Source organism: Herpailurus yagouaroundi, unplaced genomic scaffold (assembly GCF_014898765.1).
Source record: "Herpailurus yagouaroundi ecotype Mexico unplaced genomic scaffold, PumYag 28, whole genome shotgun sequence".
Classification (NCBI taxonomy): Eukaryota; Metazoa; Chordata; class Mammalia; order Carnivora; family Felidae; genus Herpailurus; species Herpailurus yagouaroundi.
The window spans coordinates 26,804,443-26,831,359 of record NW_024412376.1 but is presented as its reverse complement, the minus strand read 5'-3'; the positions used below and the strand labels follow the sequence as shown (position 1 = coordinate 26,831,359).

Below are 26,917 nucleotides of genomic sequence, written 5' to 3'. Positions count from 1 at the left end.
CTGGAGGAAGGTTTCATGTAGAGGGAAAAGCTGAGCAAAGGTCTAGAGCCCCATTTGTGGGGCTGAACGAATGTTCAGAAAAATTGGCTACAACCAGGTCATGGTGGGGGCAGAGAAGGGGGCAATTTAGTTACATTAAAGAGTTTGGGATACATTTTAAGAGTAATGGCTAAGTAGGGATAGAATGTGATCAGATGTGTGTTTTGTAAATTTGCAATGAATACCTTATTGGGCATGGGTTAAAGGTGGGCAGAACTGGAGAAGGTCTAGTAAAGATGCTGTTGCAGTGTTCAAGTAAAAGGATAGTTTGCACAAGGATGAGGGCAGTCAGGAAAGAGAGACAGGGACAGATTCCAGAGACCAATGAGGCAGAATAATAGGATTTGGTGATTGACTGAAGGCAGAAGTTGGGGAGAGGGAGAGGAGAAATGACAGTCCAAATGGATTTGGCAACAGGTGTTTGTAGTAATGCCTTTCCCACAGGTGTTAGGGTGGACAGTGGTAGTAGATTAAAAGTTTGGACACATTGAGTTTGGGGTGCTTGGAAGACCTTTAAATGGAGATGTTCAGGAGGTCGATGCCTGATCTGGAGTGCAGTACGAGCTGGAGATAAATTTGGAGTTTGGTTCTCAGCATAGCAATGACAACTGAAGACATAAGGGTATCCAGGAGCACTGGAGAATGAGCAGGCAGAGATAAATGGAAGGAAGCTTGGGGACAAGGGTTTCTTGGGTTCTGGAGACTTTGGTTGGCTGAAGTTGAGATAGTCCTGTTCATTGTAGGAGAAATGATCACTGTTCACTCACTTGTCTCAGAAGTGGGATTGAGTAAATGAATGTAAGGGAGAGGTTCTAGACTGTCTGTATATGGGTGACACAAGATTGCTTCTTCTCATTTTGTCCAGGACAGGTGCTCATAATCTTCCTTCCCTCTCATGTGGCCAGAGGAGAACAGGAGGAGCCCTGCTGGTATCATGGTGACCGCTGGGAGAAGGCAGGGCTACACTGGGGCCGATCTATGATTCTCAAACACTGAACTCTAAATCAGACATCTACAACTACTGATCCCTAGCTGTCAGGGCTGCCCTTGATCGCTAGGAAAACACTTGAGTCTGAAGATCTTATACCGGGGTGTGCTAAGGTGAGGGTGGTGGTGGGGTGCCTCGCTGTTGTTCTATACATACATGACTGCTGTGTATGGCACACTTTCTGTTACTTAGCTTGGGCCCGTCCCTGCAAGTATAGGGGGCGTGGGTTAAAAAAAAAAAAAAAAAAAAAAAGTCCTATCCTCAGGAAACTTATTCCAGGGATGTAACAGGCATTTTTTAAAAAATCCAGTATCTCAGGAGTAATGCATAATGTAGTTGTAAACAGTCTAGTCTGGTATACTCTGTAAATATCACTGTCATATGGAACTGAAACACAAACACAACCTGCCCCGAGCCGTTTTCCTAGCCACCACATCGCCGCGCAGCAGGCGGGTCCTCACAGTCCCTTCCTCCCCAGACGCTTCTCCAGCGCCCAGAGCTCGCGCTGGTGCTCTCTGCTGCCACCGAGCGGGCAAGCGTGAGAATGGCACATTGCTCCTGCTCTTAGGAACCCAAAGAAAGGCAGAAATAACAGAACTTTTGCTTTTAATATTCTTTTCCTTCTTCTTTCTTTCCCTCACTTGCTCTCTCTAACTTCCTGTCACCTTTTTATTTCTTTCAGTTTCTTTCTTTGAGGGAAGCAATAGGCATTTTTGAGAATACTACAAACTTACAGTGTTATCATCTGAACAATTTCTCTTTTTAAATTCACCAGTGGCTTAATATTGTGTGTTTGTTTGTTTTTTTCAAGGGTTGATGGTGGGGGTGGTTCTGGGAATATTTCTCATTGTTTTACCAGCTATGATTTATGCCATATGCGGAAACTGGTAGAGCCTGATGAGAAATGGAGCTGAGTACATTCAGAAGTGAAAATAAACAGTCTATTTTTTATTCTGCTTTAAATGACCTATCTTTTTCAGATCCTAGAATCTGCCTTAATGATTTTTTAAACAGCTTTCTCTGTAGGCTTGACACCACCCTTCACAATTAAACTCAGTATGGCTAAAATTTCAAACCATAGTGCTAATCTACTCCTATCAAATTACATGGTACTAATTAATAAGGTATAACACATTTCTCTAGTAGAGTATCGTCTTATTCATGGTTTAAAAGAAGCAATGACTGGGGCGCCTGGGTGGCGCAGTCGGTTAAGCGTCCGACTTCAGCCAGGTCACGATCTCGCGGTCCGTGAGTTCGAGCCCCGCGTCAGGCTCTGGGCTGATGGCTCAGAGCCTGGAGCTTGTTTCCGATTCTGTGTCTCCCTCTCTCTCTGCCCCTCCCCCGTTCATGCTCTGTCTCTCTCTGTCCCAAAAATAAATAAACGTTGAAAAAAAAAAAAAAGAAGCAATGACTATAGTGAATTAAACTAAATGAAAAAACTTCCACTTTCACAACTGTTTGCTTTTTCACATCAGGCAGAACATGATTTAAAAAAAATTTTTTTTAATGTTTATTCATTTTTGAGAGAGAGAGTGCAAGCAGGGGTGGGGCAGAGAGAGAGGGAGACACAGAATCTGAAGCAGGCTCCAGGATCTGAGCTGTCAGCACAGAGTCTGATGTGGGGCTTGAACTCACAAGCCATGAATGAGTTCATGACCTGAGCTGAAGTCAGACACTTAACAACTGAGCCACCCAGGCTCCCTAGGCAGAACATGATTCTTAATCAGTTCCTGAAAAGCCTGAAGTGATGCATGACCTCTATATATTTCTCTCTACCAATGTTTATGTGGACTTGATAAATTTCATACCTCAGCGTGGGACCCTAGGCATTCAATCAGAGTCTTTATAACATAACTGGAGATGATTCAATTGCCAGTACTGGTTTTTGCTAGCTTATCACACATGAAGACCTAACAGGGGAAATAGCTTCCCTACCCACCTCTGATGTCATCAGAGAAACCAATAGGAGGAAAAAAGAAAAGAGACATGCTCTTACCATTATCATTGCCTTGCTTGATTTCTTCCGCTGTCCGATCTATTAATACATACAAAGACCAAACCACACAGGTGATCGCGATTACGTGGAATGTGACAGAGCAGAATATTTTCCTCCTTTCGCTGGTGGTCATCTGTAGTTTCTCCCACTGTAATTGTAAATGAATCACTTACAATACTGAATTTCTGACTAGGAAACTTGGCCCCCCATTTATATGCCAGACTTTGACCATGAATGGAGGAGAAACATAAGATATCTGCAATTTCAGATGACACGACAACATTCAAATACGTCTTTGTGTTGGGAAAGATATGAGATCATAACCCCTGGAGTTATATATAACTTAAATATATATTAAAATGAAAACAAATATTTTCCTAAACAAATTAAATCAAGTAATTTCTGTTTTGCTGGCCTGAAGTTTTCTTGTCTATAACACGGATGGGATAGTTTTACGGCTGTACAATTTTTGGAAAACATTTCCTTCAGGTTTCTGCATATCTCCCTCCTTTGTGGTACTAGATTATAAGTAGTAATAAGTAATCTCTTCTCAGATTAACACATAACCGGATATAGTGTTGCATTCTTGAATGTATGTACATTAACAGGTACTTGAACGGCTGAATGGCATCTGTGAAAGTCAACATCTGTTCACAGCCCTTTTCCGAGAGAACACATTTTACCATCTGGGCAATGGGAAAGAATCCGAGGAAGGCCCTTCAAGCACAATCTTGATTTTCTGCTACCACTACCGTCAAAATCACTGGCCCTTAGGCACACTCCTCAGGAAGTTGAGGGCTGATCCCTCTTGGGGGAGGAAGAGGACCACAACTTTTACTGTAGTAAGTTCAGGTTTGTATGAGGAAACATGTCCATTATTTACTTTGGAGAAACAGACTCAAAATTTTAATGCCTTGACGGTTACAGTATGACTTCATTTTTGTGTTAGGAATTGTGCCTTTATTTTTCGCTGCACCATTTCTAAAGGGAAATCAAATCGCTGTGATTTTTGTCACATCGATGTGCCAAACTTTGAAGAATCCGTGATTTCTTTTCCCCATTCTTATTATGCTCTTGCTAAAGCAAACTCCTTAGAACTTCAGAAGACCCCCATTCCTTTCCCACCCATCCCCACGTCCTCAGTGGAAAACAAGAGGGCATATGTTCATGCTCCGTAAGTTCTGACTCTGCCACCAGCTTGGAGACAGAGGTAAAGTTGCTTAACCTCTCTAAGCCAATCGCCTCATCTCTGTAAGATATAGATTGTGGCAGAGACTGTAACAGAGAGGTATGGGGAGAGGAACCTTCTTTTCTTCCTTTATTAACAGACTAATTCTGTGAGCGTTGGCATTGTGCCCAGCTAAAAGCTGCCTTCCAACCTTCCCTGACAGAGGTGGACAATGACTGGTTTCCATCAATGACATGAGATGACTATCTACTGGGATATTGAGTTCTTGTCTTCCCGGCACAGGAACTTCCCCTTCTTCCTTTCCTTCAGTTTTTCTTCTTTGCTACCTGGAATTCATAATTAATGGTAGGAGTCCCAACAGCTCCTTGCAAGCTCCAGGGAAAGTCTTGAGAATTGGACAGGCCTCAGCCTGATGAGCAACAGCTCCTCTCTGGATGCCCACTTTATATGCAGGGAAAATAAAGCCCTGTCTGATTAAGCCACTGTTTCTCAGAACTCTGCTACTTGCTGTCAAATGCAACACCTGATAGAAGAGTTAAAGTGATACTTCCTAACGTGCCTTCCATTCTGACAATTAAGATCCTATAATTTCATTTGTAAGAAAGCACAATACTTAACATCTGGTCATGATGCGCCAGAAAGCTTTGTAAACACTTTAGAGAAATAAATGTTATATTTCCAAACACCATCCATTCCTCTCCTACTGGCTAGTCATCACGCAGTTTTCCTTATAAAGGGTCTGTTAGAACCAATGAAAAATTCACACTTCATCTTGTACTTTCTTTTTTGATTAAACTGTATTTTATAGATTATATCAAACAAATAATGGAGAAATCTTGGTAATGCGGCTATGGGAGAACCAGATGCTTCAGTCTAGGCTCTACGTGTAATTAATCAACACTGAACTGAGAAGGTTTTCATATGTGTATCTTGGCTTTTATCTAAACTTCATACCATCTCTGTGAAAGACTGATGTTTAAAAATCTGTTTTGTCATTGATTTACTGTCACGTTAATCTGAATAACCTGTCTCATTGTAAAACAGAATATTATCATTTGGCAATAGCATTTCGTGATTTAAGGACCGTTGTGAATTATCTTTATATCCAGTATGACCAAATAAAAACTGCCGGATGGTGCAGAAAGGCAGCTTTACACGTTCACATTTCCTAAATGTTCCAAGCGGATGAAAACATGTTCAGTAACAAAATATCCCTACCAAATCAACCGTCACTTGTAAAACTGGCTTAAAAAAGAACCTTAAGAATTGTGTCTTCTTAAGTCTAAGGAGCATTTTGATGAGGTGGCTGAGAACACATTCTTCAAATTTAATGAGCCTCAAATAAAAAAAAATATGAATGGGGCTGACAAGGATGGGCCAACTCGTTTGTAAAGATTCCTTCTGGTTCCAGACAATAGAAGGTCTGAAGTTGTCACTTCCTAATCTCAGTAGCATTTTAAGGAGAAGCGAAGTGTAAAGGGACCATCAAACTTCCCTGCTTTCCTTTATAAATTCTTACAGGGACTATTCTGGAATTCATGAGACATCACAATGCAATACCACAGTGGTAAATTGGTAAATGCAATTGGTGAATGCAATACCACAGTGCCCTCTTTCTAATAATTACATTATTGCACACAATATTCAGCACTGAGCATTAACAGAAATCAGTGTATTTTGTAAGATGTTCACCCGTATTCTTGTGTTTTCAGGTTTATATATAAAGTTTGAATACATTTTGTAAGGCTTTACAATGAGGAATGGATTGAAAGGCAAGGATAGAAATCTTTTAACAAAGCTGTCATGAGGGGCACCTGGGTGGCTCAGTGGGTTGAGTGGCCAACTTTGGCCCAGGTCATGATCTCACGGTTTGTGAGTTCAAACTCCGCATGGGACTCCCTGCTGTCAGTGCAGAGCCCCCTTCGGATCCTCTGTCCACCCCCCGCCCCTCCCTGCACATGATCTGTCTCTCTCAAAAATAAACATTAAAAACAAAACAAAACCAAAGCTATCATGAAAGGGCTCTAACTTAATATTTGGGATGGTGAAATTGAATATCAGTTCACAAAATATTCTGTTACAGGAAAGCGATAATCTGTAGGAATGCACACAGCATTTTCACCCCACCCCCATCCACTTGTACAAAATAATGTGTGCCGATGCCCATCAGACCCCAGTCCGATGTTTACCACCGGGACCTCTCTGAAGGGGGATATCAGAGAGGAGAGCTGCCCGCCCCCCTCCGTCAGTGTGGCCCCTGCTCAGCAGCAGTGTGGTGTCAGCATCACCTGGGTGTTTGTTTGGGATGCAAATTCTCATGCACCACTTCTGAGACGTCTCTGCGTTGGCCTTGCCCAAAGGCACACAGAAAATACTAACGTCTGGCCCGTCATTGATGACACACAGCTCTCTGCCAGGGGAACAACCTCACCTTTGTCTTACTACCAGCAGGGACAGCAGGGTCACTGCCATTCCTCTCTAGATTATTCAGGCCTGAGTCACATATCCATCTACAAATCCCTCAGTTTTAAGACGACACATGTCTCTCCAAGGAGACTCAAGGAAGCTGGTGGAAATAAGTCAGCAGCTCCCTTTCCCTTCCTTGAGGGACAAGGGTCAGTGATACACTACAGCACACCGTCCAGCTGTCTATGACTCTTTGCACCGCCAACCCCCCTGTCCACCCCCGGTCAGTTGCTCAGTCCTCTTTTACACTTCCAAAATGAGGGATTAGCTAATGTTGGCAAAACCAGTGTGGCAAAATCTTAGCACCTCCTACGTGGGTGGTCTTGGACCTTGCTGTCTTTGGATCTCTAGGTCTTTGGTACCTGCTTTATTGCTCTTGGCCTTTGGTCCCTTATGGAAACCCCTCAACAATGGAAAGAATTGAGCAGAACTCTGTTATTCACTTAGAATTATACAACTAGATTTTTTTCTGAGGACTTCTGAATTGGAGTATAAATTGATGCATTTATACTCACATTGTTTCTGTGAAATGTTCCATTTGTGCTGGCTGAATCAAACTGTGAAGGTTTTCTAGTTTAAGTCACTTGTATTCTTATTCTGTCCTAACATATAAATTAAAAAGTACCATCCAATAAGAATGCTTTTGTAAATCTTTGTATCAGAGAAGAATAGAGGACGCTTATTTGCACACTATCAAAATACACGGGCTAAGGAATGCTTTACTAAGTCCATTTCTTTTTCTTCCTTGACATAGTTTCCACTACATTTTCTAATTTTCTTAACAGCCATTGAAACTGGATTATCAGCAAAGCTACAGAATGATGGAGCAAATAACTACCACCAGGTGGCGCCAGGCCCAAACTGTACTAGTACCGAGAACAGTGCCTTCCAGCCCACTGGTAGAGCCAGATCCAGGAGCTCCCAGCCAGCCAGCTGAGCAAGCTCTTCCTGGATATTTCAACAACCCCGCATAAATGCAAAACCACACTTAACTGTCACTCCCTGTCAGAGCACTTAAAGTTTTCCGAACCGACTTACATAGCAGAGTTTTACTTCATGTGAGTAAAAATAATATCCGGGGCGTCTAAAGTTTATTACATTATCTATATGCTTTAGTAAGATATATTGTGCCAGAGGATAGTAAGTAAGCGTTCTGAGGCTTATAATATTGGTGAAGTTTCTAGAGGGTCTACTGGTATGGGGCTGTGGTTCTTTCTTTCTTTTTTTTTTTAATTGAAGAATAGTTGACCCACAATGTTAGGTTAGTTCCAAGTGTGCGACATAGTGATTAACAAGTCCATATGGTACCCTACGCTCACCACAAGTGTAGCTACCATCTGTCACCATACAACACAATTATGACGCCACTGACTATATGCCCTATGCTGTACTTTTTATTCCTGTGACTTAGTCATTCCATAACTAAAAGCCTGTACATTCCACTCCCCTTCACCTATTTGCCCATCCCCTACCTTCTCCCTGGCGACCCTCTTCCCTCTTCTCTGTATTTATGAATCTGTTTCCTGGGGCAGTGGTTCTTTTCTTTTCTTTTTTAATGTTTATTGTTTATTTTGAGAAGAGAGAGAGTGCAAGTGGAGAAGAGGCAGAGAGAGGGAGAGAATCCCAAGCAAGCTCTTCACTGTCAACTCAGAGCAGAGCCTGATGCAGGGCTCTAACCCAACTGTGAGATCATGACCTGAGCCTAAATCAAGAGTGGCATGCTTAATCAACCCAGCCACCCAGGCGCCCCCGGGTCAGTGGTTCTTGAAGAGTGTTCCCCAGAAGCAGCATCAACTTGGTTCTTGTTTAGTGTTCAACTAAACATGGAGGCCGTGGGGCTGAGATGGCTTTAATGCCAACACAGCCTACCTAAGCAAACCAAAATCTAAGCCTATAAATGCCTGAAGGTTCGGAAATGGAAACCTAAGGATAAACCAATCACAGTCAACTAGGCTTTGAGCTACAGCCAATCAAATTATTTCCGTTCTTCCCTCCCGCCCTTTCTCTGTATAGTCTCTCCACTGGATCCTGTGGGTAAAGAGCTCCTAACACTTCTGGTTTTGTACTGCCGGATTCAAACTGAGTTTTGCTCACATAAACCCTTACAAATTTTAATATGCCTGAATTGAGTTTTAACATTAGAAATGCAATATTTTGTGCCTAACACCAGACTTACTGAATCAGAAGCTCTGGAGGTGGGGCCCTACAACCATGTTTTAACTAGCTCTCAGGTGATTCTGATGCAAGGTAGACTTTGAGCACCACCTGTCTAATGACACTTGGCAGAGTTGTATGGTGACCTCAATGATGCCTATACTAGAAGTAGCACTTGTCACTCCCTGTCATAAACTGATCAGTAGTTCAGGGAAGGAAAATCAACAAACCAGGTTGGTTACTTGGCTGTGATATAAGTATTTCAGGTTGAATGAAAAAAATCACAACATCAGTGAATCTGTTTGAAATAAAATAAAATCATTTGTCATTAGCTCATTAATCACTAAACAAACCATTTTGCTTTTTATTTTAATTTTCAAATTAGTGTTTAGGTACACGAAAACATATTAAAACTAATAAAACGAAAACATATTAAAACTAATTTCATTAGTTATAATTCAACTGTGGGAGGGAACCAAACAAAGGACTCTTTACATCTATAAGGCCTAACTCTTGAGAACTTAATTAATTCCCAAATTCACAGACATGCCTTGGTAAATAATTTCTCTCTTAAAAATGGATTGGAGAACCCTGGAGGAAAACTGTGACCTCTTCAGGCTTTTATTCATTTATTTTTTAAATATTTAATTATTTATTTTTGAGAGAGAAAGAGTCAAAGAGAAAGAGAGAGAGAGGGAGAGGGAAAGAGAATCCCAAGCAGGCTCTACACTGTCATTGTAGAGCCTGACATGGGGCTCAATCCCACAAACCATGACATCATGACCTGAGCCAAAATCAAGAGCCAGACTCTTAACCGACTGAACCACTTCTTTAGGCTTTTGGTGATATTTACCACAAACCTGATGAAAGGTAGGAAACAAGAAAGCCAGGTTGAGATGTGGAGGGTGGGTAGTTAAGCTCACTGATTAGTTAAGGTGCTTATTATCTGACACAAGTCAGAAAGTGTACGATTCAAGCTGGTACATGATTCAAACTGTGTACATAGATCTACTGGCTTTCTTAGTGGGAGCCCAGATCTCAAATGTTATATCTAGAAATTCTCTGTGCGACTGCTATAATCTGAAATCAGCCTCCCCACTCATCACCCAGTTCTCTCTTCCACTTTTGGTCCACTGATACTAATTACTTAACATCTTTCATGCAAGGTCCAATGTGAAGGGGCATTCTATACTTTTGACTGAATGCAGTTCCTTTGTTTCTCTTGACAACAGGACAGAAGGAGATGGTCTTGCACTGCAAGAAGGGTTAGGATCTATATCCAAAAAAATTGCCAGCGCAAATAGTGAGGTATGGGCCGTGTGTCCAGATGAACCTTCAAAATCTCCACTCGAAATATACAGCATGAACAGCTAGCATCTGGGGGTCATTTGAGCATGTGGTGATTTAAAGTTGGGGAAAACAGTCATAGATACCCAGCTTATGTAAAAATAATGCTGCAAGTAATTGGCCAGTCTTACTGAGACATGGTTTATACATTTTCCCACAAAGAGGAGGAACATTTGGGAACCTGGAATCAACGGCTACATCCTGCTACTGCTCGGTTGGTCTCCTTCGGCATTTAGAGTTACTAATGGGCACTACCTGAACATGGAGGGAAGTAAGAATAAAAATTGTTCAGTTCTGGGAATCTTTTATAATTAGAAGTAGTTTTCAGACTTGGCTGTGTAACAGAATCCCCTGGGGAGCTAGTTCCCACTATGCATACCCAGGCCTGGCTGAATCCAACACTGAGGAATGAGCTGTGCAATTTCACAATGTACTCTGTGTCTTCGATTCAAGGTGTACTTGTTAAAAATGAGGGCTCTGGGTTCAAATCCTGACTCTACCACTAAATGCTGTGTGATCGTGGGTGAGTTATTTCAATTTTCTGTCTTTCCATTTCCTTACCTATCAATCGTGATAAGAATAGTACCTACTTTACAGGGTCAAGTTGAAGTGAGTTAACACACATAAGTGCAGAGCAGTTCCATGTACTTAAAAAGAATTCAATAAAGTTAGTGGCTACCCTAGCTTGGAACTTGCAGCACTGTATCCAATTAAACTTCAATTGTCTTTATCTTCTAGAGTGATGCTTCTTGTTGATAGCTGATCACCAAAGGATGAAGGAAGGATGAACTGGGGTTTGTTCACACACAATTAAGGCAGCCAAAGCCACCCATCTCCATCTATTTTCCAAGTTCAAATAGATTTTTTTTCTGAATACTGAGTCTCATAGCAGGGAAATACAGTCTGTTTTTGTTAACTATTTGTACAACGAAGGGCAAGTGGGTAATTTACTCTGCATAAACTAGGTAGAATCATATAAAAGGCTGCACGATGAGAGCTTCTTTTCTGTTAGGATTGGAAAAAATATATCACAGGTTGCAATATATGCGCCCGTACGTTGTTATTCTTTTTTGTTTGGAAATTCAATTCAAAATGTTATGTTAAGACTTCCCAAAGAAATACTATTTTGGGTGACAGATTTTATAAAAGGTTGAAGAGACTCAAACATCCCAAATAAAAAAGCATGAATGTGGGTGTGTGGATTATAATGCTGTCTTTCTTGAGGAATGGAGAACATGAAAGCCAGCCTGATAGGAAACATCCAGAAACCCGCCCCAGGGCTGCCATTCTTTCTTAGTGATTGCACAACCCAAGAAGTTACCTGAGAATGGGTAAGTGAAAGAAATAGCTCATTCTCCTCCAAGAGTAATTAACTTGAATTTTATACACAATTACTCTTAATATTTAATTTTCAAAAACAAATTTTTTTGAGCCAACTGATCTATAGTACTTTAGAGAAGAGTTCATATTACTTTACAGTATTTACAGTAGTACTCAGAAACAGCCCAGTTGAGTAGAAACGTAGAGATGTTACATCAGGGCAAATCTAACTTATAACAAAAATCTAAGCATCACTGAAATACCATTTTAAAGCTCTAGGAAAAGGTGCACTTATTTACGCAATAGTAAGAAAAAAATTGTAAATATGCTTATCACATTAGCTTATGATGTGAGTAATAAGTTACTAAGAATCATGCTGATGCAGAGAAAGGTGTCAATTACCTGATAAGAAATGGTCAAAATGCAAAGACACTAGTAGAATCAGAGGCTAAGAGAACACAGAAGATGTTGGAAAGAGCCAGGCCGGGGGCGCGGGGGGTGGCTGGGTGGGCGGGAAACAGGGAGAATTAGGGGCCGCATGGGGGGCAGGTGGTGAGGAGCATAAAGTGACAGTCAGGCCAAACAGGCAAGAAGCCACATGCTCAGAGATGCTTTGGAATGAAGTGAATGAGAACACAGACTCTGGTGTCAGGCCAACCTGGACTAGAGTCCCAGGCAGGAAGTCTCAACTCTCTGATGTTGACTCTGATGTTGGGCAAGTAACCCACCTCCTCAAGCTCCAGTTACCTCACTGGTAAAATTGGGATGATCTACTATGTCTTATATAGGGTATTTGTTAGAATTATACACAGGAACATCCATAATAGTTAGCATTTAATTAACCCTCAAGTAAACCAGGGGTCCTTAACTGGTTTGTAAAACCAAGTTCCATATGGTTCTTAGGCCCATCGTGGGTTCACAAATATTAATTTTTGAATTCCTTGAAATGTAATAAACTCAGTTCTCCTTAGTCCCCACCACTCTCTGGTTTACACCCTGCTTACTTTACTCATTTATATTACCTGCTCGGTCCAACAGAATTTGTGATCCTTGAGGTTTTAGCCTCAATAAACAAGGTTTTTCAGAGATAGAAACCATGGGGTGAAAAACATATAATACTTTCTGAAAAGACCTGTGGATCTTAGGTGTGACTCAAGGGGTCTCAAGGACCACTAGGTACTAAAAGATGCTCAGAAGGAGCAATCTGGAAGACCCAAGTTATTGTACTGATGCACTGGAAGGCGTTTATGGAAACTGCTATGTGAGAATATCAATAATACAGGTATTGTCTAAACATTTGGGGTCAGTAGATACAAAGTTACAAAAATATATGGGGGCACCTGGGTGGCTCAGCTGGTTAAGAGTCCGACCGACTCTTGGTTTCTATCTCACGGTTTCTGGGACTGAGCCCTGTATGGGGCTCTGTACTGACAGCACAGGAGCCTGCTTGGGAATCTCTCTCTCCCTCTCTATGCCCCTCCTCCACTCACTCTCTCTCTCTTTCTCAAAATAAATAAATAAGAACTTAAAAAATTGTAAAAGCCTATTAGCTATCTTAAATTCAGTCAAACTTACCAGGATTAAAATTCTCTTTTTTGTAAAATGTGTGTATATTACATACTAAATATATATACATAAATATGAATTTGATGCTTAGTAAACATGTTTTCTTATAAACGCTCTCCCGAGCTCCCATTGTTTCCATTCAAGAAATTCATAAGCAATGAGATTTCCTTAGATTTGGGCAAGGTGTTTTTAAGTATAAGAAAAAAAAAAAAATTAGTACAATCATCCACCAGAGGGTGCAATGATGTCACAAATGAAGATGAGAGGGAAAAAAGAAAGAACTGGACAGCTAGGTCTGTGTAGAGGGGAGATGTGCTAGGAGGTACTCTGGCAGATCCGCATCAGAATTGACATGGCAATAGTTAAAATGGTAAATTCTGAGGCTCTGTCCCAGATCTGTATGAGGATCTAGAAATCTGCATTCTCAATAAACATTCCCGACTGATTTTTATGTATGCTGAAATTTGAGGATTACTTTTCTGAGGAAATAAAAATTTAGGGAAATATTTTAGGAAGAAAGTGTAATTTCTAATATTTTTCCACAAGAGTGAAAATATTTCTACCTCCCTACCAACCCCCTCAACCCCTCAACCCCTCCCGCCACCCGCCCAAAAAAATTTCACCCTAATCTGGGCTGATTAGTATTGTCATGTAAGAACACAAATTACTTAGAGACTTAAGAGATGCACTTAAATAAAATTTATTTTAAAATATTCAACCAATACTTGGTTGTCTGTCTTTTCTTGAGTTCATGGTGAAAAATACCATATCATACATTCTGGAAGAGAGATCAGTGTATTACCACTTCAGGCATGCTGAGCTGTCAGAAAATCTACGGTGCTGTGTCCGTGGGGATATTTCATTATGGGATGTGACTTTCCCAAGAAAACAGAGAGAATAACTGGATCACATTCCATAAAATGGCATATTCCTTCTTCTCTACAGATTTAAGACCTTGCGTAGGACTCCTGGAACTGCCACTGCCCTCTATGATGTTCTTCCCCAGAAGAAATAAACATGCCTCAGAAATATCCATTCCTCATGTTTATTTCATTTGTAAGTATCTCCTTTCCACCATGTGCATGTGGGTCTTCATAGGCCATTGCTTGCTGGCTCTTTGTACCTAAAATGATCATAGCCTTGCAGTTTAGAAGAAAGTACCTATGTACTAAGCAGAATCATAGAGACTGGGAATATTAGAAGACCCAATTTTAAAAGACCTAAATTTAACCCCTCTCTTTCTACATGGAAAAATGGAGGCCCAGAGAACTGAACTGATTTGCCCAGAGCAATACAGTAGGTTATATGTAGATTTTTAAAAACTCTATTGAGTAGTAGATTTTTTTCATTCAGGAGCTAATTACTGAAGCATCAATGTGTCAGATATTTTCTAGGTGTAAGAGAACACAACCTAAATTCCTGCTTTCTTAGAGTTTACATTAGCATCATAATTGTGGAGCTTTGTGTATTAGAACAGGGAACTGTATTTGCCCATCAGACTTTGATTTCATAAATGCTTTTTTCTCTCAACTGTCTTGTGGTACATATGTGTTATCTTTCCAAAATATTCCTTCGGGTGGCAGCAAAGAAAAAAGCGAGTTTTCTCTGTGGCGTCTCTATTGTACAAAGTGTCAATTCTACTGACAGCTCATTGTCAATACTTATTTTTAGGAGTCAAAAAAAAAATTTCTTCATCCTATTTCTAGCCTGCTTTAATAGTAGTGTCACATATGAACACTGTATATAATGTTTTTATCATTGTAGCTGGTGTTTTTACTCTCATATAAAAATTTGAAATAAATTTGAAAAATAAATATCTCTTCTACTCCAGCTTAAATGGCAGCCAATGACCTTTACTCTAACTATTGATTCACATTTTAGATATAATAACACAAAGATAACCAAATAAAAATCAGTTTTAGCAGCGTTTTGACATCCAGCATAATTAGTTGACTCAATATATTACTTTTAAGCTTGTTTTGCATTTTAGAGACTGAGCCTTTGCTAAGAGTGTTGTCCTAAAACTGAAGCCTTTTCATTAAAGAGCCAAGTTCCTTGGGATTTCTAGTGGTATATTAATTTTGTAAATTGTATGTAAAACGCTACATTTACTTTTTCTGGGGAGAGGTCCATATCCTTTCATTGAATTCTCAGAGAGGCCTGAGACACTTTGCAGATTGAGGGCCTTTGCTTTAAGCTGCCTTTCCCTTTAATTGATTTAATAGTAACATATCCGCTTCTTACAAAATAAGGAAGCACTGGACCAGGGAAGGGTGGGAGGTACATATAATCTCTACAGGCTGGAAATGAAACTTATGGTTTGGGGACGTGACATGTTTGGAAAACAACCACAACTGGCCAGTTTCCTCATTTGCGGTACTCAGAATGAATTCCAAATCTCAAATGCGGATCCTCAGCCTACTGGTAGCTCCTTCTTGTTTGCAGGGGAATGTTCAACTGCATTCCTGCATTTTGCAGTATAGGAAAGGCAACCGTGTCCAGTCCTACCACACTCAACCCTTGTGTTCTTCCATTTAAGAAGTTGCTTTGAACCAAGGAAAGTTTCTGGGTGGCCAAAAATTTTATGTCCTTTTAGAGGACACCGAAAACAACTTGTTCTGGACCTCCAGGTGCCCTTGCTGAGAAGTCTGTTTCAAGCAATGTATCCCTCATATCTGGTTGCTCTTTGTGTGGAATTTGTTGAGACACAAGTGATACTTGTTCACATTCTAGAATAGATTCTATTTTTCTTCCCAGCTTTTAAGACTCAGAAGTGAATATGAGAGGAATTCTTATTTAAAAGTTCTTATTTAATAGTTTATCTCCTCTCCCCCCGCCCCATCTCTTTGGAAATCTAATAAAAATGGGTTGGCCTGCTTCCTTCTCCATGTCCTTAATTCCCAGTCATTAAAATTCTGATAAGACATCATTTTTCAGCAGATTCAGTTGTCCATTTCTCTAATGCTACTGAATCCCTGCAAAGGGACAGGAATATGGTAAGCCAATGGTAAGCCAATCTAATATTATTCTAATAATTTGTTCTTATAAAAACCAAGAGGTGAAGTTCAGTTATCCACATTGAAAATGGAGTAGAAATGTTTAATATTCCCATTTAAACATCCCCTTTCTATTAAAGATCATAAAATGCTTTCAACGCTTGAGCTGAGCATGATAAGAAGGAGAAAGAGGATAAGGTGAATTATGTGAAAATTTACACAGTTCTGTGGGATGCAGATTTGCTTGAGGAAACTGCAAAGACTCAGAGCGTGAGCAAGAGGTTAAAAGGCAAGAGGTGAGGTGGGAAGAGTGGGCAGGACCGGATGGTGAAGAGCCTTGAGTATCAACCCAAAGGCAGGGAAAATGGGGCCTGAGATTGACAGACATTCATGTGTGGGGAAAAGTAGATGTCCTTCCCAGATTTCCTTCTCAGGATTTGTTCAAAATAAATTTCTGTATGATTAGTTGGAGTGAAAATCAAGACCACAAGGAACACAGATGTGGGCTGATCTCTTTGAGTGAGACAATGGAGAAAGTTTGTCGATCCTGAGGAAAGGAGAAGATGGAGGGGTTGAGAGTGTTGTGGGGTAGCTGACAGAAGGCAGAAGCCCCTGGGCTTCATGGTGGGATTGCTCTCCTGCTACTGAGCTCACCAAATGGTGAGGTAAGTGAATTTGGGGACAAAATCCACAAAGTGACTCATCTTGGAGATCAGATTTATATGAACAGAAGTGGGACGGTCTATATGGACAGAGTATGTAGAAACAGAAAGTAGGCTGCAGGCACTTCCAGAAAGCAGGTACAAGATGTGGATGGTCCCAGGCCATGGATTTGAGGTGTGGGCCAAGTTTAAGCAATCTCCAAGGACTAAGAAAGGCTTTTAGAGTTTAGGGATACCAGGGTTTTTAAAAGGTCATTCTTATAGCTGTATGGAAGATAAAGTGGAGACAGAGAGTGATTAACTAGTAGTTTCTGCTACTAGTTTTTCCCTCCAGGAGAGGGAAAGAAGTGATGTCTTGACAGTGGGTCTTATTAAATATAACTTCTACTTTGGAGAACATTGATTCCCTCATGCATAAATTCTCAACTTCCTGTCTTTAGACTAAATCCTCATTTATAACTGCATCACACCCTTCCTACTTCCTCTCCTCTTATGTAAGAGGACAAAGCATCCCTCTGCAGTCTAAATTAGTCACTTTCCGTGACCCTTGACGATAGGTCTCATCTACAAGCCACTCTAGCAGGGGAGAACTTGGAGAATGGGTCTAACAGAGGACTACTTCGGGACACATGGTTCAAGAGACTGCAGAGTCTGAGTCACCTCACAAAGACCATCCATCCTGAACTTAAAAGACTCTGTCTGCACTTGTGCTCTGGCCTATCATTCATTCTATCACTGGAGCCCAGGAGGACAGGATTTTGTCTCCATGCACTGATCCCCCCATTGGCTACCAAAAAGGAGTGCCGCTTTCTGGGCCACAGTACTCTTCTCCTATCTGCATAGCAGGTACAGACACTCCCTTTTACAGTGTTCCAGAACATTTGCACGTAGAGAGGCTAGAACCTTAAGTACAATGCTGAGTAAGAGTTCTATTTTTAAATAAAAGGGAGACATTATGCTAACACACTTCAATAAAAACAGTTTTTAAAAGGTAACGATATATCATGAATGTCACTGTATTTCATTTTTAATGGCTGCATATATGGTATCAAATAGCAACTGAAGTCTCTATTAGCATCTCACTAATAGAAATTTTGGTTATTTTGGTTATTTTTTTTCCTATCCCAAAGTCATACAGATTTTCTCGTATGTTTTCTCCTGGAAGTATTATTGTTTTAGGTTTTACATTTGTTTGTTCACTGTTATAGCTAATACTGTGCCAAGAATTCATGTAGCAAAATATTGTGCACACCCATGATTACCTCATTAATGTAAATCTTTAGAAATAAAACTTAATGGAGACATCGTATTACATATTTAAGACTTCTGGTATGTGTCAAATTTGCTCTCTGGGAAAATTATTCCACTCTGAGCATATTTGAAATGCCAATTTAACAGGATAAAATTGATACTAGATTGTTGTTGAAATGTTAATAGTTTAGACTGCTGTGTGTGTGTGTGTGTGTGTATGTGTGTGTACTGATCATTTGCTTTTCCCCATATTTTTTTCCTCTTGGTTGCTTATTTTTGTTTTTTTTTTTTAATAGTTAAGAACCTTATACATTTATCTCCAGTTAAACAACAACAACAACAACAACAACAACAACAACAACAACAACACAGTCTCTGGTTCTCTGCTCCACCAAAAGCCATTTACTTACTGCTTCACAGGCAACATTTTAGAATGCATATTCTACCTTTCTCTGAATGTCAACCCTTTCTTACTTTCTGTAGATTCTTCAGTCCTCTGAAATCCAGCTGTCACAAATGTGGCCCCCCTGAAATGGTTCCTGCTAAAAATTACTGATGACCTCCTAATTTTATGTTTACTCAAAAGTCTTGTCTGTAGCACTCGACACTGCACTGCTGACTTCCAATTTCTTTTAAGCCTTAGGTTTCAAGAGTGTCACTCTTCACTGGTCTCTTGCCCCTTTCTGGCTGGTGCTGTTGAGCATGTCTGCTGGTTTCTCTTTTCCACTTGGCCCTACATCTGGGTCCCAGGGCTCCATCTTCCTCCACATTCTTATCATACCTCACTCCTCACTGATTCATCTGAGTCTGGGGCTTCCACGACCACAGATATCCTGATGATGTCCACCCACATTTCCCTCCGAGTCCAGATTCAACCTCTCTCAGACTCACCTCCTTTACTTCGCCGGCTCACAAGCATCTCAAACTCATGTGTTCTGACTGTACTTCTTATATTATTTCCCCAGATTTGTTCATCTGCATGTATATTCTTCCTTAGTTAATAATTAAAACCTTCACCTAATCAGTGGAGGCAGAAAGCTGAGAACCATCACAGGTTATTTCCGACACCTCATTTCTCATCTTCAGCTCTGGCAGTCGTTCAGTAACTAAACCCTATTAAGTTCCTTCCTCTCTGTCCCCTCAGCTACTGCTTTAATTAAGTCCATATTGTTTTCTAGCTTGCATGTTGTGCCTGGCTCAACTACATGGGCAATTCATTCTCCACACATTGCTGCAAAGCAATCTTTCAAAAGTCCAAATATATCAATTCATTATTTAATACCCTTACCGTCCTTCCCATGTCCTTCTTTAGCGAAGCATTGGATATAATCTGGCACTTGCTTCTGTTTAACTTCATCTATTATCTGTCTTAACAATAATATTAATAGCCTTACATTATTAATTTTCAAAACCTCTCAATGATGGGCATCCTATTATTACTTCCATTGTAGATGAGGATGGGAGGTTGAGAAACTTGCCTATGGTCATCCTTCTTTCTGGCAAAGCCAGCTATTTTCAATTTGTGAACTACTCATCCTGTGTGAATTTAAATGCACTGTTTTCTCGCATAGAATGTCTTCAAATGTTTACATCTCATTGGGAGACATCTAGTTACCACTCATAACCAATTTCAACTCCCTCTCTACCTGGGAAGCATTTTCTAACCTTGCAGGCAGATGCGATCACTCCCTACTTTGACCTATAGAGACAGTGTAGAATAGTGCTTAAAACCTGACTTAGGCATAACATTGATTTAAGACTGAATCCCAGCTCCACTGGGTAAAAACAGACACCTTAGACAGTTTATTTAACTTCTCTAAGCCTGAGTTTTTTCCCTTGTGACATTATGATAAGAATACCTATTTCATGTTTCTTGGGGGAGTTAAATGAGGCTGGGTACACAACAAAGCATGCAGCACAGTGCCTAACACCAGCAAGCAACCAGGAAATGCTGGCTGAGTATTGTGGTCATTAACACAATGCATCTTAGAGTATAATTACTGTAAATGATATACACCTTTACCAAATTTACTTAATGGCAGCACAAGAGGAAAATTTCCCTAGGACCTCAGTGATCTGATAATCTATGTATTTGCTATACATTTGTATAAAATATTTATATCTATGTATTTGCTATACATTTGTATAAAATATTTATATCTGTATAAATTATTTAATTTACCACACTTCCTTCTTTGTTTTGGATGCTAATCCATTTGGAAGCAAATTATTCTTCCTGTCTAACTAGCACACAGAACCCGTGGTGTGCATCTTCCTTATGTTTGTCTTAGGATTTTATTTCACTCGCTTCTTTTTCCTACAACCTCATTAACAATTGGCTTCACTTTTTGGCATGTATTTCTGTAAGTAGGCTCAAATCCTTTGTGCATTGTGATGGAGTGCTAATAATTTTTGAAGGATATAACAGGAGAGGGCTGAGCTAAGTAACCTAAAAGGCTTTGTAGACTGACTGACGTTTGAATGCCTGACCTGTCAAATCACGATAATGGAAAGAAAATAATGCCAGTTCCTCAATAGTGGATATGATAATTTGTACTATTTTATATGGATAAAATTCTTTAGCTTGTTGAAATAAGAATGGCAGCTGAAAGGTGCCAAAGTAGGTTTTATCTAATAAACGTGCAACGTGAAAATGCTCTGAGCCATTAAGACCCACATAGAAACTTCATTTAAAGCCACATACTTGTGTTCTCAAACCTTTGGGAATCATGAAATGAAACATGGCTACCTTTTATACAATCAACTTTTGAACAAAAATGTAAGAGGCAGGAAGTCTTATAAATATTTGAAAGACTAACTAGAAAGCCAGACCAACAGTACTGGATGAGTCACTAAGAATTACTTCTGATCACTACGTAAGTTAAATGTAGCCTGTGAGTTGTATTGCCAAGAGTAGGTTAAAAATAAAGTCTTCAAATTTTCAAACCTCAGAAAGAATCTTAACCTAACCCAATTTTTTTGTTAATAGTGAACTAGGAAAAGGGGTAAAATGATTCCTACTATCCTTTCATTGGGATTTTAAAAAAATGTTTATTCATTTTGAGAGACAGAGAATAAGCAGGGAGTGGGGGGCAGGTAGGGGGGAGCAGGCAGAGAGAGAGGGAGACACTGAATTCGAAGCAGGTTCCAAGGCCCTGAGCTGTCAGCGCAGAGCTGGATGCAGGGCTGTGACTCACAAACCATGAGATTCTGACCTGAGCCAAAGTCGGATGGGTAACCAAATGAGCCACCCAGGCACCCCAATTGGGATTTTCTTTTAAACCAACCATTCAAACAGCCCAGATATCTGAGGGAACACTTTCCGCCTGATGTCAGTCTCTGAGTTCCAGCATGATGCTAACCCAGGTTCTCAGAGAATAGTGGAGTCATATCAATAACATGGAAGAACTCTCAAAACTGTTCTTTGTCTCTTAAAAAAGGAGAAAATATACAACAGGTGGGTGATAGTAATTCCAGAAAGTACTTCGTCTTTTAAGTGATTTAATTTCACAAACCATGAAAAAGCTGTTGATTGCAATCAATTTACATAGAAATTAGTCAAAATATGTCAACATTGTTACTAGAGCTTCAAAAAATGTAACTGCTTGTAGGAAACAACCTCACATCTCCTGGAAATGGGGAGATAGGACATAAATGCTACAGAATTATTTTAACTTCAATGCTTTAATACACACATTATCCCTCAAGTCAAATTATTCTCCTGTAATGACACGATATCTTATAAAAAAAAAAGTAATAGCTTTGTGCATACAGGGGATGTTTGACCCTGTGTATTCTAAGAGATGATTGTGATTTAAGGTTTGCAACATGGAAATGGTTTTCTAGAGGGGAGAAAACATGAAGTGGGTTGCCTTGACAACATGGGTTAGTTGCATCAAGAAATCCATGGCAATGCAGGACCTTCTGGTATTTCAAGATTGCAAACTATCTACCAAATTATGTTAAAAGAAAACTAATCTCACAGTAAGGCAGTGTTACCTGACCTATGAAATACTAGTTCTCACTTTTTATCACAAACCTTGTTAGGAAACAGATGAAACATCCAAGTGGACAAGACATTCAGTCAGCAAAGCAGGCAAAAAAGCAGCAAGTGCAAGGTTTTATTTAAGAGTCTGCTCCCCTAACCCCTAGACCCCGCCGCATGCTAACAGGAGCCCAGGAATTCCTGCATATTCTCTGAAAGTCCATTCTACTAAGAGGAATGTATCTTGCCCTGATTCCCTACCAGTCTCCCACAAAGCCTCTCTAGGAGGAGTATCACCTGCCATATTGCATGTTCTTAAGTAATGAACATAATAAGGATTAACAACAAAGCTACTTATTAGTTGAATAGAAAACAAAACCTGTTAACATGTATGCCCTTAGTCCAATTATCTTGGCAGGACTGAGGAGAGATTTATCTGTAAATCATCAAGCCTCCAAGACAAAGCCTGTTTCAAAAACCTACGTTATTGAACAAGCTTGTTTCCTTCCCCCAGCAAGCACCTCTTTGTGGCACTGTTCTAAGTACACAATTTCGATACTCTGCTTCTAAAAAAAAATCACCATAAAGCAATTTTGAATGGGGAGTTCGGATTTTCCTTTCATAAATGATTTTTTCTAAGGTAAGCAGAACTATGCTTTTCGTTGGTTTAATGTGCAGTAGGATTTCGTTTTCAGCACAGTCTCATGCTGTGATTCATGTGATAGTGTTAGAGATGGACTGAGTGAAAGAGACATACTGCGTGGCTGGGCTGACCTTCCCTTTTGTGTTGCCTAGCTTTAAAGATCATGGAAGGGAAGCGGGACCTGAGAGAGACATATTAGGAGCAGAGGAACTGCCTCTGTAATAACAAAGTTGAGAAGCACTAGCCCAAGCACCCACGAAAGCTCAGATAGTATAAATGGGTAGACAGAGACAGCTCCAAACAATGCAAGGCCAAGGTAACCTAGGGAAGTACACCACTGAATATGAAGGCTAAGAACAAAGAAAGGCTTTGTTCCAAGTTGCATTTATTTTTTTTTCCAGGCTAACAGGCAGCCTAATAGATAAACCCATCACCTGCATTAAAGGCCTGTGTTACTCATGAGGCTCTATATCTCTTGGAGGCAAAGCCCGACACTCCAAACCTATGAATAATTAAAAGGATGGCAAAGGATGAATGGACACTTTGCTTTTTATGAGCATGTTTAGAAGTGACAACACTACAGGCATAGCATCAACAATGGCTCAGTGACTAAATAGCTAGAAAAATGGGCATATTATTTGGGAAGTGTGCCAAAGAAGTAGTCATGGACAGCTTCTGATTTAATCCTAAACATCAGGCTTTCTCAATCAAGATAAGAATGTCAGGGCACCTGGATGGCTGAGTTGGTTAAACCTCTGACCCTTGATTTCGGCTCAGGTCATAATCTCACGTCGTGAGATGGAGCCCTGAGTCCGCCTCTGTGCTGACATCGCGGAGCCTGCTTGGGATCCTCTCTCTCACCCTCTGCCCCTCTCCCACTCACAAACTCTCTCAAAATAAATAAACATTAAAAAAGATAAGAATATCAAGAATTCAAGCAAATACCAAGCTATTACTTGCCTTCTTAGCCAAGTCCTTTAACTTTATCAATTGATACACTTTCCATGCAAACACTCATTGGACCACAGGAAAACAGGAATTTATCCAAGAAGACAGAACTCATCTTTCTCCAGTGACTTCAGTTCTCATAATAAGTGACCCATTTGATCTTTGGTTTACTTATTGTGACCACACATAAGTCAGTCTCACATGGGAGCTATTTGGGTGACATATGTGAGTCTATCTTGTGGTCACATTGAAGAAAATCCCTCTGTTTTAGAGAAGAAAACTAGATATATCTAAATAAAACCTACAGTTGGTGAAAAGCAACAAGGATGACACAGAAGGAAATCTTCCATTCTGGTCCTTATTTTACACAAATGTGTAATTTTGAGTAAGACGGTTAATAATCTTTGGGTCTCGTGTTTTTTTTTCCTTGTAAAATAAAATGTTAGGGGCACCTGGATTGTTTAGTTGGTTGAGCATCTGACTTCGTCTCAGGTCATGATCTCACAGTTTGTGAGTTCAAGCCCCACATCAGGCTCACTGCTGTCAGCGCAGAGCCCGCTTCAGATCCTCTGTCCCCCTCTCTCTGCCCCTCTTCCCACTCACACTCTCTCTCAAAAAAATAAATAAACATAAAAAAGAATGTTAGGTCTGCTGGTTTCCAATCTTATGTAGAGGCCAAAGGTTTTTCAGTTTCAGAAGCTATCAGAGGTCAAAGGGGAATGAAAAATAGGAAGGATTCTGGGTGCCCCTCTTTTTAGTTTTCTCACTGTTCTAATCAGAGTATTTCAGCTTTTACCTCTTTTGCTATTTACTCTTTTATTTAACATTTTAAACTAAACTTTTAATTTTGGAATAAACTAGAAATTTATGGTTTCCCCTAATGTTCACATCTTATATTACCATGGTACCATTTGTCAAAGAAACCAACATTAGCTTCCTAAATTTTAACTGAACTCTAGACTTTATTAGGATTTCACCAATTTTCTCACTTTTTGCTTTTAAATTTTTGTTAGATACTGTTCCCTGATGAAAGTTCCAAGGCCATCTTTCAGAGTTTGGCAACTGTGGGAGAGATATAAAGGACAATCTCGTACCTGAGGCTTTCTTTCTGATACCATCAGAATGATTTAAAATTCTGAGTTAGGACTATTTTCTCCTTATTTAAGTCAATGCTACAGAAAGCATGGTTCTGCATTGGCATCACCCGGGAGCTTGTTAGGAATGCAAAATCTGAAGCTCCACCTGAGGTCCACTGAATCATCAAAACTTGATTCATATTTTGATAATTATTTCCATAAATTTATAGGAAAAGCTCATTTTAAAGGCTGCATAGAATTTCATTGTATAACAGTCTCCTTCTCTACCCTTCTGCACCCTTCTTTACCATCATCTAGAAGCAATCACTTAAAATATGGGAGGTGATGGTTCTGATATTTACCTCTAGCGTTTAATATAAATTACTTCTGCTATTAACTCACTGATACTACACATCATATTTTGATCCATTATTTTTTTTTATTTAAAGAATTTTTTTTTACATTTATTCATTTTTGAGAGACAGAGACAGAGTGTGAGTGAGGAGGGGCAGAGAGAGAGGGAGACACAGAATCTGCAGCAGGCTCCAGGTTATGAGCTGTCAACACAGAGCCTGACCCGGGGCTTAAACTCACGGACTGCAAGATAATGACCTGAGCCAAAGTCAGACACTTAACTGAACCACCCAGGCACCCCTTGATCTGTTATTATTGTTGTTGATGATTTAATGCTAACCAGAATCTTCCTCACTCACATCCAGACTCCCAGGGTAACTGAATGGCTATTTTGGTTAAATCAGTATAAGAAATTATATTATAACTATATAAAAGAGTATTCATTAAGAAGCCAAGTATTACTCTAGATGACTGTTTTTTTCAGTGTCATCTGGAAGCCCTTTTAAGGGAGCAGGTGTCAAAACTATTTGCTAATTCTTTTTTTTTTTTTTAATTTTTTTTTCAACGTTTATTTATTTTTGGGACAGAGAGAGACAGAGCATGAACGGGGGAGGGGCAGAGAGAGAGGGAGACGCAGAATCGGAAACAGGCTCCAGGCTCCTAGCCATCAGCCCAGAGCCTGACGCGGGGCTCGAACTCACGGACCGCGAGATCGTGACCTGGCTGAAGTCAGACGCTTAACCGACTGCGCCACCCAGGCGCCCCACTATTTGCTAATTCTTAAAGATTTGTGAATGGTAAGATGTTCCAGGAGGTACGTGATGTATCACAACAGACTGAACGCAGAAGCACAGATGAGATGTCAGTTGTTTTCTGTTAGGCCAGACATGAAAGAGATCTGCAAAATGAAAACCAACTGAACTCTTCTCATTGAATAGTTTTTGTTTTGGAAAATACAATTTTTCACAGCAATAGACTTAACATGTAAATGTTTCCGGTTAATTTAAAATGATTTAGTAAGTATATGTGCGACCATTTCTCAGTTTCAGTTTCTAATACGGTAAACATTGATAGATATAACCCTCATGAACTAAAGCTCTTTGCTGTCTTCAATAATCTGCAAGAGTGTAAAAGAAGTATTGAGGCCAGAAAGCCTGAGAATTGCTTCTCTAGAGAAATAATTCACCTTATCAATAAAGTTCTATTGCTTTTTAAAGAGAATTCCTTTTTATTTGCTAAGGATGTACCTACCTTATTTTTTTTTTTTATTTATATATGAAATTTATTGTCAAATTGGTTTCCATACAACACCCAGTGCTCATCCCAAAAGGTGCCCTCCTCAATACCCATCACCCACCCTCTCCTCCCTCCCACCCCCCATCAACCCTCAGTTTGCTCTCAGTTCTCAACAGTCTCTTATGCTTTGGCTCTCTCCCACTCTAACCTCTTTTTTTTTTTTTTTCCTTCCCCTCCCCCATGGGTTCCTGTTAAGTTTCTCAGGATCCACATAAGAGTGAAACCATATGGTATCTGTCTTTCTCTGTATGGCTTATTTCACTTAGCATCACACTCTCCAGTTCCATCCACGTTGCTACAAAAGGCCATATTTCATTTTTTCTCATTGCCACGTAGTATTCCATAGTGTATATAAACCACAATTTCTTTATCCATTCATCAGTTGATGGGCATTTAGGCTCTTTCCATAATTTGGCTATTGTTGAGAGTGCTGCTATGAACATTGGGGTACAAGTGCCCCTATGCATCAGAACTCCTGTGTCCCTTGGATAAATTCCTAGCAGTGCTATTGCTGGGTCATAGGGTAGGTCTATTTTTAATTTTCTGAGGAACCTCCACACTGCTTTCCAGAGCGGCTGCACCAATTTGCATTCCCACCAACAGTGCAAGAGGGTTCCCGTTTCTCCACATCCTCGCCAGCA

The 26,917-nt window shown here is 40.1% G+C and overlaps 2 protein-coding genes across 7 annotated transcripts in view; one reads left to right on the top strand and one right to left on the bottom strand.

Moving 5' to 3' along the window:
* The window catches only part of MARCHF1 (membrane associated ring-CH-type finger 1), an 889,619-nt gene that overhangs the window by 13,637 nt on the left and 849,065 nt on the right, over nucleotides 1-26,917 (bottom strand). For all 6 annotated transcript variants that reach the window (XM_040471208.1, XM_040471222.1, XM_040471216.1 and 3 more), the window contains one exon: nucleotides 3,024-3,171. In XM_040471208.1, the coding sequence (XP_040327142.1) occupies nucleotides 3,024-3,171 (148 nt within the window). The remainder of the gene's footprint in view (nucleotides 1-3,023; nucleotides 3,172-26,917) is intronic.
* TMA16 (translation machinery associated 16 homolog) overlaps nucleotides 1-26,917 on the top strand; it is a 76,275-nt gene that overhangs the window by 47,675 nt on the left and 1,683 nt on the right. The window contains exon 7 of the mRNA XM_040471261.1: nucleotides 14,011-14,121. Within this exon, the coding sequence (XP_040327195.1) occupies nucleotides 14,011-14,080 (70 nt within the window). The 3' untranslated portion in view covers nucleotides 14,081-14,121. The remainder of the gene's footprint in view (nucleotides 1-14,010; nucleotides 14,122-26,917) is intronic.